Source organism: Pipistrellus hanaki (assembly GCF_964339955.1).
Source record: "Pipistrellus hanaki genome assembly, chromosome: 5".
NCBI lineage: Eukaryota > Metazoa > Chordata > Mammalia > Chiroptera > Vespertilionidae > Pipistrellus > Pipistrellus hanaki.
This window is the reverse complement of record NC_140507.1, coordinates 89691836-89706779: the sequence shown is the minus strand read 5'-3', so window position 1 is coordinate 89706779 and position 14944 is coordinate 89691836. Positions and strand designations below refer to the sequence as shown.

The 14944-nt window shown below is 42.4% G+C and overlaps 1 protein-coding gene across 2 annotated transcripts in view; it reads left to right on the top strand.

The window, feature by feature from the left end:
- NLRP3 (NLR family pyrin domain containing 3) overlaps window positions 1–8779 on the top strand; it is a 35226-nt gene extending 26447 nt beyond the window's left edge. For both annotated transcript variants that reach the window (XM_084884091.1, XM_084884090.1), the window contains 3 exons: window positions 3897–4067; window positions 4578–4748; window positions 8076–8779. In XM_084884091.1, coding sequence (XP_084740217.1) covers window positions 3897–4067; window positions 4578–4748; window positions 8076–8178 — 445 coding nt within the window. In that variant the 3' untranslated portion in view covers window positions 8179–8779. The remainder of the gene's footprint in view (window positions 1–3896; window positions 4068–4577; window positions 4749–8075) is intronic.
- The last annotated feature ends 6165 nt before the right edge of the window (window positions 8780–14944 follow it).

Genomic DNA, 14944 nt, shown 5'->3' with positions numbered 1-14944 from the left:
AGATTGACTTTTGTCGGGAAAGATACAAGCCTAGAACATGCTACCCACCATAAACTTCATTTTAGTTAAACAAGTTTTAATTTTATACCATCCTTTGTGGTTACTTTAGGTCTCTGAGTTCACAAGGGCACCACACAGGCCTTCTCTGAGCTAGTCAGATTAGCATGTGGACCCCTTTTCATCCACAGCTTGATAAGAATGTATATTCTTCTGTTGGATAAAATAGTCCATAGATGCCAATTACATCTAATTGGTTGATACTGTTATTGAATTTAAGAAGGCTTTTACTGATTTTCTGCTTGATAGATCTGTCCATTTCTGACAGGGGGTGTTGAAATCTTCAACAATAGTAGATTCATTCATTTTTCCTTCCAGTTATATCAGTTTTTGCCTCATATATTTTGACTCTCTTGTTATGCACATATACGTTAAAGATTGTACAATATTGCAATTTATAAGATGACCAAAATGTTAACGTAAAAACCATAGAAACCTGTAAAGAATTTTTGTGAGTTTTAAAATATATATATATTTTATTGATTTTTTTACAGAGAGGAAGGGAGAGAGATAGAGAGCTAGAAACGTCGAAGAGAGAGAAACATTGACCAGCTGCTTCTTGCACACCCCCTACCGGGGATGTGCCCGCAACCAGTGTACATGCCCTTGACGGGAATCGAACCTGGGACCTATCAGTCCGCAGACCAACACTCTACCGCTGAGCCAAACCAGTTTTGGCTTGTGAGTTTTTTGAGCCAAACTGTTGACATATGCTGGGAAGTAGTACCTCAATGAATTGAGATAATGCTCTGGAGAATGGCAAGTTACATCTGTATTTATACATTGCAATAAAAGGAAAGGGACGTAGGTGGGTTACATGAAATCCACTGGTGATAGACTAGAGAGGTGGGAGAAAGCAAAGAAGGGAAACCCCTTGGATTGGATAAAAAGTAAAATGATACTTAAGTGGGTGTAGGAACAATTAACATGATACCAATGAATGAATTTGTGGTATCTGTTCTGTTACCCAGCATATTAGGTTGTGCCCCAAGGGGTCCAGAAAAAGGGAAGTTACAAGTTACCCAGAAATTTCAAAGGGTATGTGGTAATATGCAAATTGGCCATTACTCCAACACACAAGATGGCTGCCCCTATGTGGTCAAATATGGCCACCCCCATGTGGACACAAGATGGCTGCCACAAGATGTCCAGCAGGGGAGAGCAGTTAGGGGCAACCAGCCTGGCAAGGGGAGCAGTTAGGCATTGGGGTTAGGGCAGTTAGGGGTGACCAGGTCTGCAGGGGAGGGCAGTTAGAGGTGACTGGGCCAGCAGGGGAGGGCAATTGGGGGCGACCAGACCTATAGGGGACGACAGTTAGGAGTGACCAGGCAGGCAGGGGAGAGCAGTTAGGGGCAATCGGGCCAGCAGGGGAGCAGTTAGGTGTTGATCAGGCTGGTAGGTGAGTGGTTAGGGGGTGATCAGGCTGGCAGGCAGAAGTGGTTAGGAGCAATCAGGCAGGCAGGCAAGTGGTTGGGAGCCAGCAGTCCAAGATTGTGAGAGGGATGTCTGAGGGGTCCTGGATTGGAGAGGATGCAGGCTGGGCTAAGGGTGCACTGGCTCCTACTTGCTCACCTGCCTGCCTGCCTGATCACCCCTAACCACTGTGCTTGCCTTCCTGATTGCTCCTAACTGTTCCTCTTCAGGCCTGATCACCCCTAACTGCTCGCCTGCCAACCTAATCACCCCTAACCTCCTCTGTCTTTCTGCCTGGTCACCCTTAACTGCTCTCTCCTGAAGGCCTGATTGCCCCTAACTGTTTCCCTGCTGACCTGATTGTCCCTAACCACCTCTGCCCTGGTCCCCACCACCATGGCTTTGTCCAGAAGGATGATCGGAAGACGTCCAGTCTATCTGGTCTAATTAGCATATTACCCTTTTATTAGTATAGATACCATAGCCCTGCCCAGTGTGGCTCAGCTGAATGGAGTGTCATTCCATGCACCAAAAGGTCACGTGTTTGATTCATGGTCAAGCCATACCTAGGTTCATGTTCAATTCTAGATTGGGAAGTGTGTGGGAAGCAACTGATCGATATATATCTCTCTCATTACTATTTCTCTTTTCCTCTCCCTGTCTCCCTCTCAAAAAAAAAGAAAAAAAAAAGAAAAAAAAAAAGAAAAAGAAAAGTACCATAGACTGGGTGACTTAAACAACAAATATTTATTGTTTGAAGTCTCAGAGGCCAGAAGCACAAGATCAAGGCTCCTATAGATATGGTTCCTAGTGAGGACTCTTACTGGCTTGCAGTCACCTTCTCACTATGTCATCATGTAGCATAGGAGTGAGAGTGCTCTCAGATTTCTATTATAAGGGCACTAATCCCATCCCAAGGGCTCCACCCTCAAGACCTAATCAAATCTCTCAAAGACTTCACCTCATAACACCATCATATTGGGAGTTACAAATTTAACATAGGAATTTTGGAGGTTACAAACATTAGGTCTATACAGGCACCAAGCCTGCAAATCCCTTCTGCATGGTCACTGAGTACCCTGAGATGAAATTCTTCATAGCTAGAGACAAAATGTACTAGAAGCTACTTGAAACTTGCCTTGCTTCTACTTGTCCTTCTTGGACTTAGGTTCCCTCTTCATTTTGCTTACTCTGTCTTTTTCATTCTGAGTCATGGGAAGATAAAGACAGTGAGTAGGTAAGTACTTCTGTTTCCTTTAGGTCAGTGGCTGGCAAACTCATTAGTCAATAGAGCCAAATTATCAACAGTACAATGATTGAAATTTCTTTTGAGAGCCAAATTTATTAAACTTAAACTTTTTCCAATGCCACTTTTTCAAAATAGACTCTCCCAGGCCTTGGTATTTTGTGGAAGAGCCACATTCAAGGGGCCAAAGAGCTGCATGTGGCTCATGAGCCACAATTTGTCGACCACAGCTTTAGGTAATCTGTTCATGCTATACTGTCTGAATGACTTCTGTGTTTCTATTTTTCCTGATTCTAAGACTTTAGAGCTTAAAAAAACATGTGCTTAATAATTCTAGCAGAAATAAATATGATTGCATGATATGATCTTTAATCAAGACCTTGTTGAAGGCCTAGTAGCTGTGCCTTTCTACGTATATACTGTATATCAGCCTCTGAAATTCCATGCAGAAGTGACAGGGCTCTCTATTTCAGAGCCCCCATGCTCTTGTTGGGTAAGAAAGTAAGCACACATGACACAAAAGTAGTACATAAAAAACATCAATTCCACTGAATTTAATGCATGGCTAGGGCTTTATGTTCTAAGCCTTAGAATCTAAGGAGTGCCTTATAGTGCAGAAGGCAGTGTGACATGGACAGATGGAGCAGCTGATAGGAGATGCCTCCAGAAGACTTAAGTCTGGGTTTCCTCTCCACCATACACTTGTTCCTTAACCTTAGGAGAAACACATAATTTGATGAGCCTCAAATTTCTAATCTGTAAAGAAATATGTAATACAGTTGCACTGCGACCTTTCCTGGTTGATGTAAGAATCAAATAAGGCAGGTCTCTGCAATGTTGTGGGATGACCTGAGATGTCTTTCTGGATGAAGTGGTCATGAGGAGCATGCATGGCCAGATGGAATATGTGTAAGAAGGAGAAGGACTGTGAAGTCAATCTGGCTCAGTTTGTTTTCACTCCTATTTCAGCAAGATATCTGCTGAGACCATCATTTGTCTCTTTTATGGGGCCAGAGACAGGATTTGTGCTTTCCCCAGGTTATATCTATGATTCTAGCTCCTGGCCTTTATGTTGTAGGATGCAGCTCTTCAGATAAGATGAGGTTCCCGTGGTGTGATAGTTGTGCAATGTCCAAGGAAGGCTGGACATTGAGGAATTTTCTTCCCATTTCTTCTACAGGTTGGTGAAGTCAGGCCTTACGTCAGTTTGTTGTCCAGCTCTGTCCTCAGTGCTCAGTGGCAACCAGAATCTCACACACCTTTACCTACGGGGGAATGCTCTTGGAGACAAGGGGGTGAATCTACTGTGTGAGGGACTCTTGCACCCCAACTGCAAGCTTCAGATGTTGGAGTAAGTGCCTTAGCTTATTAAAGTGATGCTGAGATGTCAGAATATATAGTGGGTAAGAGGAAGGGTGTATAGAGTAAGTGATGATGAGATAATCTGTATCTAAGAAGTGATGGTGTCCTCTGAGGGTTTGGCTTATTACAGAATCATGGGACTGGGAAGAATTCTATTTCTAGATGATATAAAGGTAATGATGAGTTCCTTTCACCCCAAACCTCTCCACCACAACAGAATGGGGGTGGTATGGCTCTTATATTTTAAGGAAGTTTGGGAGGAGACAGAATTTAGGAAACATCAATTCAGAAAGTGCTATTGCTAATTGGATCTGGATACTCCAGTAGACTGGAAAAATAATCTCATCTGCAAAGAAGAGCAGAATAATCATGACACATATAATTATTCCAAGCTGGTTCATCCCTCACTTTTCCTTTGTTTGAAATATTACAGCTAAGACCTGGGAGACCTGGAGAAAGGGAAGGGAACATTTTATCTGAATCACTCTCTTTCTTGCAGACTAGACAATTGCAGCCTCTCCTCACATTGCTGCTGGGATCTTTCCACACTTCTGACCTCCAACCAGAGCCTGCGGCAGCTGAACCTGGGCAACAATGACTTGGGTGATCTGGGAGTCATGCTGTTCTGTGAAGTGCTGAAACAACAGGGCTGCCTCCTAAAAAGACTCCAGTAAGTGCTCTCCTCAGAGACCTGAGGGGCAGGGCTCCAAGTTCTAAGGAAAGTTGTCCAGTTACCAAAATCCAAGATGGTTCTTTTGCACTCAGGGTGAAGTTGGGCCTGGCCCAGGTATTGAACATATGTTTGTTGTTGTTGGTGTTTTGTTTTGTTAATGCTTACCCAAGGATATTTTTTCCAGTGATCTTCTGGAGAGAGTTGAAGAGAGAGGAAAAGACAGAGAGAAATATCAATGTGAAAGAAACAAATTGATTGGTGCCTCCTGCATGAGCCCCTACCAGAGCCCATGCCAGGGAGGAGCCAGAATCAAGCCCAGGACCCTTTGGTCCACAGGCCAACACTCTGTCCACTGAGCCAAACTGGCTAGGGCAAAGATATTTTAAAAATAGGGTAGATGAGTCATGAACTACATATTCAACTTCATCTAGACATCTAGAATATTCAAGGTTCAGTTGGGTATAAAACACTTTCCATCCATATTCCTAAAAGAAATGTAAGGTCTAATGAAAGCAGCCAAATGGAATTGTATTTCTATGCAGGGGCTTGGACTTAATATAACTAGACTTATCTATGGTTCATCCTTATTGCAACCGTCTTGGCACAGAGGGATGCTGTTGATTTTGCTTTTGAGTATTTATAAATGAGAAGAGCATGATCCAGAAACATGAAGATGAGAAATTCCATAAAATTCAGCCAGTGAAGTATACTGAAACTATTACGTAGCTCTCTTCCATCACCAAGGTGCTACTGAGATACTCATTACTTTTGTAGTAAGAACTTCCTGTTAGTGTCAGGACTTCAGTCATCCCCGAGGATCACACTCGCCAAAGAGGACGTTTCCCTCCCTTGGCTTTAGAGGCACCATACTCTCCTCTGGGTTTTCTCCTACTTTATTGGCCATTTCTGTTCAGTCTTCTTTTTTGCTTCTCATTGCCTTACCTTTACATGCTGAATCCTTGGGACTCATCCATTGCCTAATTTTCCTTCTCCACATTTTTTCCCTCATTTATATCATTTAGTCTCATGGCTCTCCTCTATATGTGTTATACCCCCAAGTTATATCTCCATGAACACCATGTCCAAATGCTTCTCTGACATTTACACTTGGGTATCTAATAAGCCTTCCAAATTTCACATGTTTAAATCCAAATCTGTGCTATTCCACTCTGTCTGAAACTTGCTTCTTCCCTTTCTCAGCCAATGGTAACTGTCATCCAGATGTCCCCATTGATGTTTCTTCTTCCTTATGCATATCCACTCCATCGGCCTGTCCTGTAAGCTTGGCTTCCACAGCATGCCCACTCATTGTCCACCTCTTGCCAGATTTATGGTTCTTACCTTGGTTCAAGCCACCATCATCTCTTGAATGGATTGCTATGGTGGCATTCTGCATTTGCTATTCTGCATTTATTTTGATTACCATAGAATATGGAGGGTACAACTAAAATAGGACTCACTCCTATTACCATGCTCCAGTGGCTTCCTATCATATTCAAAGTGAGAGCTATAAACTCATGGAAAAGCCCAAGACCCTCTGTGATTTAAGCCTTCTTCTTCTGCAAATTCATCTTCTCCTGACCGTGTTCCTTCTGCTCCTTTTACACTGTTTCACTTAAACACTGTATTCTCTGGAATTTTGCACTTGGTATTTCCTCTGCCTGGAACTCTCTCATTTAAAAAAAAATATATTTTCTTGATTTTTTACAGAGAGGAAGGAAGAGGGATAGAGAGCTAGAAACATCGACCAGCTGCCTCCTGCACACCCCCCACCAGGGATGTGCCCACAACCAATGTACATGCCCTTAACCGGAATTGAACCTGGGACCTTTCAGTCTGCAGACCGACGCTCTACCACAGAGCCAAATAGGTTTTGGCTCTCTCTCATTTTTTTTTGATATACACATGCCTTGTTCCTGTGCATCCTTAAATTATCTGCTTAAAGATCTTCCTGTGTGTGTTTCTTGCCAACCTATTGAAAGTAGCAGGCCAGCATGTTATTTTCTCTTCTCTTCATATTTTCCTCCATATGTTGACCACCATCATATATGTTATTTTCTTGTTTATTTATTATCTATACCCTCCCCCAAGAATATAAATTCTATTAGCCCAGGGACTTCTGCCTCAAGGCTGATAACTGAGCTGGAATGCAGGTTTAAATAAATAAAAGTTTGAATCAGCATTGCATCCTTGTGCCGACACAGTGGAATATATTTGCTAAGATTCTCAGAGCTAAGAGAAATAGATGAACAAAAGAAGGGATTGGTAAGGATGAAGCTGGGCCATTGGTGAATGTGGGATCACTGACCAAGCTCTGAAGGACATTCTGAGGACAAGGACAGTCTCAAAACAGACTTGCGAGTCCATAGATGCACTCAATCTCTCTTGACAACTTGGCTGCCATAATAAAATAGCATAGACTGAGTGCCTTAAAGTATAGACATTAATTTCTCACAGCTCTGGAGGAAGGAAAGTCCAAGTCTGCTCATTCAGTTTCTGGTGAAAGCTCTCTTCTGAGCTGTCAGATGGCACCCTTGTGCTGTGTCATCACGTGGCAGAGAGATGGTAGCTCTTCCTATAAGAACACTAATCCTATTGTGAGGACCCAACCAAATGAACTCATCTAACCCTAATTAGATCCAAATACCATCACACTGAGGGTTAGGGATTCACTATGCAAATTTTGGAGGAATGTATACTTGCAATTCACAACATAATCAAATCAAGATTGTGAGAAATGATGCAGGACAAATGGTATGATTTCTCATTTGAGTGGCAAAGAAAAGAGAAGGAGAAAGAATTCACGTCAAAGAAGACATGAGAGGCCTACCAAGCAATTGCAACATGTGGACTGTATATGGCTTCTGATTAATATAAGAATTATCAGACAGTTGAGGAAATTTAAACATATTAGACATATGTTAATATTAAGGAATTATTCTTAACTTTTTAAACTTTAATAATGGCATTGCATTATGTTTTTGAAAATCTCCTTCATTTAGTGTTATACCATGAAATATTTATAGATGTGTGACATGCTGTGTTTAATTGAAACAAGATTGGCCATGAGCTATTAATTGTCAAACCTGCTGAATGGCCATATGGAGATTTATTACACTATTCTCTTTATGTTTATATATGTTTAAACGTTTTCAAACTTGAAGGTTACAAATAGAACATAAAACTACGTTAGGTATGAAGTGCAGAACTGGAGGGCTTAGAAATGTGTGAGAATAAGGGAAGTGAGATGATATATGTTAAGGTAAAAAATTTTGAGTGTTCATTTGAAGAGCATCACTCAAGGCTCTCTGTTTGCTTTTATAGGTTGTGTAAAATGTACTTTAATTATGATACAATCTGCGCGTTAGAAGCTCTTCAAGAAGAAAAGCCCGATTTGGCCATTGTCTTTGAACCTTCTCAGTGGTGACGGAGGCAGTGCTGCCAGATGCCAGCCATCCAAGTGTGGACAAGCATGACCAGCACGGTTAAGACCACTGCTCCTCAGGTCTTCTGGTTCCGAGTGGGAGAGCAAAGTTTGCCAGCAGTGCCTTTGCAGAGAGAACATGAGCATCTCCTTCCCCCGGGGACAATAAGAGCATTCATATAATATGGTCTCAACACAGCATTTTAGTCAGAGGATGTGTTCCTCTTGGTGACTTCATAGAACTAACTTATTACTAAAGCACTTTTCCTGTCTTTCTTCCTCTTTCTAAATCTCTTTCCTTTTTTTTTTTATTCTGTTCACTTTTGTCATCTTTCTCTCAATTGACCATAACAGAATGAGCTAACTAGATATTATGTTGCAATTTTGTGGCAGCAATTTATTTATTTTTAAGTTTTGTAACAGTGATATTTTCTAATAAAAAATTTGTGTTTATTGTACTTGGTTGAAAATTCATAAAATATAGAAACTGTTGTATTTATTGAGTTAAACTGCTTTCTTTCTTTAATTTTAAAAGGGGTGCCTACAGATCTTTTTACTTATTTATCTAAACAACTAAGGATAAATTAAATTGCTTTATGTATCTAAAAAGTCTCTTTGCCAAATGATTCCATTGTAATGAATGTAAAAGAAAATCACTTTACTCAATCTGAAGATTGAAATTCCAGCTCTGGTGGGAGAGGAGGCTGAAAATCATGTAAAAGGTTTTAGAGTAGATGAATCCTATACTCATAAATAGAATGTAAAAAATGTGTTTTGCCTTTAATTATAAGAAATTATCTGGGAATTATTTCATGCCAGGAGCACGTACTCTACTACACTTTACATAGCATTAAATCATTAATAAACATTGATAATTGCTTCTCCATACAAGGGGCAGCTCTGAACCACATAGAATTATTTAGGATAGAAATACTACTTCTCTGTCAAATGAGCCATCCAGGCTTCTGCTCCTCAAAGTGTGGCCAATGGAATGTTGATATAAGGAACTTGTGCAAAATTGTTAATCAATAACATTATCAAGTATGCTTTTTTGATAAGCTGGGTTTTTTTCATGGTAAGACTCTCAGTAAGGGAAGCTAGATGTGATTTATAATCAGGTGCAAACACTTAAGCTTGTCCAGAGCCAGCTCTTTAAGTAACTCTGAACAAGATATTGGTTTTTGCAACTCCTCGAAGTGAGCTATTGCAGTCTGCCTCCCTGATACAAACACCTTGACATGGAAGATGAAATGTAGTTAAAACACATAGATATGGTGGTGGAGTAAGTGGAAGCTACACTGACACTCTCCTAGGACCAAACAGGAAATACAACTAAAATACAGAAGAATTGCCCAGAAAATTCAACTGAAAACTAGTTGGACTGAACCCTGTTACCCAAGGATGGAGAGTGGAGACCACATAGAGACTGGTCTGAGGTGTGAACATGCTGGCTGGGCTCTCATAGAGAGCAGCTGAAGGTCCATAGGGATATCTCAGCTGTGGGAGGTTCCCACTTAGAACTCCAAGGTCTAAACCCCAAGCTGGGCTCCCCAGTCCAGAGCACCAGCACTGAAAAAAACGCCCATGTAACATCGGGCTGTGAAAAGCAGCAAGACTGCTATCTGCCAGGGAGAGACTGCTGGAAATGCAGGCACAGTCTTAAAGGGCCAAAACAAAAAATTTTGTGTGCAGCCACTCACCTTGAGCTCAGGCAGAGGTAGGGCAGAGTGGACTGGAGCTAAATGAGCAGAAGCCAGGACTGGGGGCTTTGGGGTTTGAGTTTGGAGGGCAGCTACACAGGTTTACTGTGTTGAGTAATTCCTTCATGCTGCAGATGAACTTTTTCTCTGGTGGTGGAACTTTGCTATTCGGACAATTCCACCCCACCCCGCCTGGAAAGGGGTTGGGGGTGGCAGCAGGTGGGAGGGAAGTTGTTCCAGTCTGTTAGAAGACCTCTCACCCTGAGGCTAATCAAGGCTACTGACAATTAGACTTACAGGCAGAGGAGGCGCTCTGGAGGCTTTGAATCTTTGCCTGAGGGCTAGGTAAACCAGACCCTGGTGCACATCTTGGTCATTTCCAAAGGCACCCAGCCCCAGCAGAGGGAGCCACAAGCTGTGAATTGCTGAGAGCCCCAACCAGGGCACTCAGGGCCAGTCAGAAACAGAACCTGACACTGTTCTGCACTAGAGATTGGGAGGAATAGCAAATCTACTTAATACATAGACACAAATGCAAATAGGCAGCCAAAATGGGAACACAATAACAAAAATACCCCACAAATGAAAGAACAAGAGAATTCTCTGGAGGAAGAGCTAAATGAAATGTATATAAGAAATCTATCAGACATAGAGCTCAGGGTAATGATGGCAAAGATGCTCAACAGCATGAGAAAATATATAGTAACTATGAAGAATGGCATAGCACTAATAAAAAACACAGTGGGAGGAATGCACAGGAGATTAAGGGAAGGCAAAGATCAGATCAGTGAATTAGAAGACAGGGTAGGAAAAAAATCACTCAATCAGAGAACCAAAAAGAAAAAACAATGAGAAAAGAGGAGAGCACCAAGAGACATGAAAAAATGCTCAAAGTCACTAATTATCAGAGAAATGCAAATGAAATGCACAATAAGATGTCACCTCACACCTGTCAGAATGGCCATCATAACAAAGTCAACAAACAAATGCTGTTGAGGGTGTGGAGAAAAGGGAGCACTAGTTCACTGCTGGTGAGAATGCAGATTGGTGCAGCCACTATGAAAAAGTGTGGTTTCCTCAAAAACTTAAAAATGGAGCTTCTGTTTGACCCAGTGATTAGTTCCACTTCTGGAAATATATAATCAAAAGCCCCAAAACATCAATCAGAAAGAATATACTCTATGTTCATAGTTTGCAATAGCTAAGATTTAGAAACAGCCCAAGCACTCTTTAATAGATGGATGGATAAAAAAAATCTGAGAAGATCCAAGTCAGCAAGACAGTGTGAGAGAGCGAAAGGAGAGTGTGTGGGTGTGCAGGGAGTGTGTGTATTTGAGAATGAGGGACAGCTATATTCCACAGGATTGTCGAGGACTGGCACACCAAGCTCCCCTGGCCGGGCAGCCTCTACTACCACTGAAATCTCTCCTGGACCGGCCCGCTCTGCCACAGAGACTGCGCCATCTTGAAGGGGAGAGCAGAGCTGCTGTGATCAGAAGCCCAGCCTTACCTTCACCCAGGGAGACCTTGGATACCTCCCAGGACCCTACAGCCACAACGCCCAGGGACCAGCTGCCTCCGCTGTGGACCCACAAGCACTGAGACTCCAGCCTACCTGGCTGCAGGTGCCTAAAAAGTGTGTCCAGGGGGAGACAAGTGGGCGGCTGACTACACAAATGGGTCCTGTGCCTTCTCACAGAGCAGATAAAAGAAACAGCTGAATTGACCAACGTCCACCCAGAATTGGCGAATTAAACACAGCTGGTGAGGCAATCCGTGGATGGAAAGGTCAGAGATCGCCTGGAGAGAGGTGGGGTCTGGCATCTGGGCTGGAGGGAGAATGCGTGCAGCCAGGACTAGAATCTAAGAGGGAGACTGCACTGCACCAAATCCAAGGCACTTGGGTCAGTGTGGCCCTCCAGTGTGGAAGGGGGTCCACAGGGCTGCTGGCAGCGGGGGCCTCTAGTCCAGAGCTTGGGAGACTGTGCCCAGAAAGGCAGCCTGAAGTTCTGTACCAGCCGCAGTGCCTGAGGCGGCATGGTTGCTTTATCTTTATAAATTCCCTGCTTTTACTTGCTAAACCCAGTGCATAGGATCTTTTCATTAAAAGCACTCACCAAGGTTATAGGGGAAGGTGGTTTTTGTGGACACTGGGGAGCAGGATAGGGAGAGAGCTACGAGGTGAATCCGTTAGGTGCTAGCACAGCAGGGCGTGTGGAGCTGCAGGGAAGGAAAAGTCCATTTCTGGGACATTCTCTAGTGGGGACATGGCAGGGTGGCTTACTTTTCCTTCTAGTGACCTCCCGCTTCCCTTTCCTGTATTCCCTGACCCTCAGCAATATTTTCCAGGATCCCGGTGATCTGCATTTCCATGTGGCTCTAGGTTTCCATGTTTCAGCCTAATAATGATATTGGTTAGTGCCCTGCATTTCTGACAGGAGCAGCCTCTAATGACCTGGTCAGGAGCTGTGCGTGGTAATCCTACTTTTGCTTCTAAGAAGGTACTCAGTCACCACCTAGTGGCTTCATGAGCAAGTTATATTTTATCCATCATCATGCATTCCTTTGAAATATATTTATTCTGTCTGTAGTCTCCAATTTTGTACATTTCTAAACAAAAGGACTACTTTCAGGCCCAAGATTGTATTCTGCTCTATACCCTGGTCCTTTCACTCCAAGCTCAGCAACCATCATCTGTTATCTGTGTTGAGGCATCTTTTCTATGATAGCATATCTTCAATTAGACCATGTTAATTCCACCAGTGGTGGACTCCTTAATCTCTTACTATTTCTAACTGTCTGACCTTTATAAGCCAAGCTTCAGCCACTCACATCAATCCACCCGACTCTGGTTAGCACAAATCCCTGAAAACCCAAAGATTTGTGTAAACGTTGTGGGTGTTTTTTTCTTTATTCCCTACCAGCATGTATATATCCCAGAGCACTCACAAGTAAGCAAATGTGCACACACTCACCACATGGTAGTCCCACAATGTAATGACACAGCTGGTGTTGAAAGGTGCTGTGTGTCAGGACAGAGGTCATAGAGGATGAGGAGCAAGGGCAGACCATAGGAAGTGGCAGGAATGTGCTGACTTGATTGCATACCTGGGCCTTAGGTGCCAGCTCTAGCAATTTGGTGACCTTTTTCTTTCTCTCCATGAACACCCTCCATGAACTCAATCTGGGCCACCTATTCTGCTTGACGGGTAGAGGTGATTGTTTTGGGAGAATTGTCAGAATACCATATCTTAAAAACCATATGCCAATCTTAAAACCCATTATTTTGAATGGCATTGGGCTCATTCTGAGTGAACTCACAAAATTTCTTCTATTTATTTTGATAAATAATTTAATGTAATTATTAAATTATTTAAGATTGTGTAGTTGTCATAGTGCTGCATAACAAAATAAATGGTCTCTACTATGAAGCAATTTTGGTCCTAAGACCAGCTCATTAGTATTATAAATGTCCAAATGATTACCAAAAAAGTTTTTTGTAGAGATTTTTCTTCCTTCTCATTCTCCAAAGCCATTCAAAGATATACAAATCAGCCGAAACCGGTTTGACTCAGTGGTAGAGCGTCAGTCTGTAGACTGAAAGGTCCCGGGTTCAATTCTGGTGAAGGGCATGTACCTTGGTTGCGGGCACATCCCCGGTAGGGGGTGTGCAAGAGGCTGCTGGTCGATGTTTCTCTCTCATCGACGTTTCTAGCTCTCTATCTCTCTTCCTCTCTGTAAAAAATCAATAAAATATATTAAAACAAACAAACAAACAAACAAATAAACAAAGATATACAAATCAGTGACTGATTTTTCAAACAAAGACCATTATTTTCATTGGCTTTTAACCACTAACACATCCAGGTTACCTGACTTTTGGAATAAGAAACCTTGATTCTAACCTTTAAGTGCTCTGCCTTCAAGTTCCTAGGCATCATATTTTTTAGATAAAGTTACTGCTTCTATCCACCCTGCCCCAACCAAGCTGTATTGATATACAATTGATGAATAAGGTGTACACTATTTGAACCAGATGTATACTGCAAAGTGGTTACCACCACAACCTTCACTAACTTCTCCATCATGTCACACAATTTCCATTTTTTTGTGGTAAGAACATTTAAAATCTGTTCTCTTAAGAGCAACCTTTAAGTATATAAATATAGTTTTGCTAACTATAATCATCATACTGTGCATATTTAAAAAAATAAAATACATTTATTTCTGTAGACTGTTTAAAAGCAAATATTCTTTACAACTCCAATACAGCACAGATTTCCTCCCCAAAATGAAGCGAGCAAGGAAAAAATATAAAAAGAACAATATGAAATATACTCAGGAAGAACCGCTCATCTTTATTTGAAAAAATAAAAATTCCTTGAATGTGTGGTGCAGATGAAGGATTAGAGCCACAGGTGTTCTGTTCCCTAACACAAGGGCTCTGCGCACACACACAGCTAAGGTGGCAGAGGGGGCCCTCGGGCCTGCGCCAACCTTTCTGTCCACAGAGGATCTTCCTGAGAGTAAAACGTCACTTCCCAGTTTTACCTAAATTCCTGCTCCACACCGCGGGCCTCTCTCCTTAATGTCCTCTTCACTGGGAGCCTCTGAAGTTAACCTGGAAGAACTCTTTCTGTCAGATCTGGACTCAAACATTTTTCCTCACTCCATGCCACAATGAGATTTCAATCAAAAGGATGAAAACGTGCTGTTTCAGAGGATATGACAAAACGAATGCTTGGCATCTTTTAAGGCAAATTTAATCTCATCTCTTTTGGTCTGATTCAGGCCTAAACTTCTCACCACTGAGCATCATCGCTGTTGGACATGTAGATTAGGCAACTCTGAATGGGGTGGGTGAGGGAGTGGGTCAGTACAGGCAGAGGTCCTAGGAGGTCTTGAGCCTGACTAATGGGGATACTGTGTGTGCTTATGAAGGCCACAGTCTGTGGCGTGGCTCCTGACACAGCTGCCTCCTCAGCAGTAAGCAGGTAGGCAAGCCAAGGAAAACCAGAAGCAAGATAAGGTATTGGTGAAGGAAGCCAGGCAGGCTAAGAGAAATGACA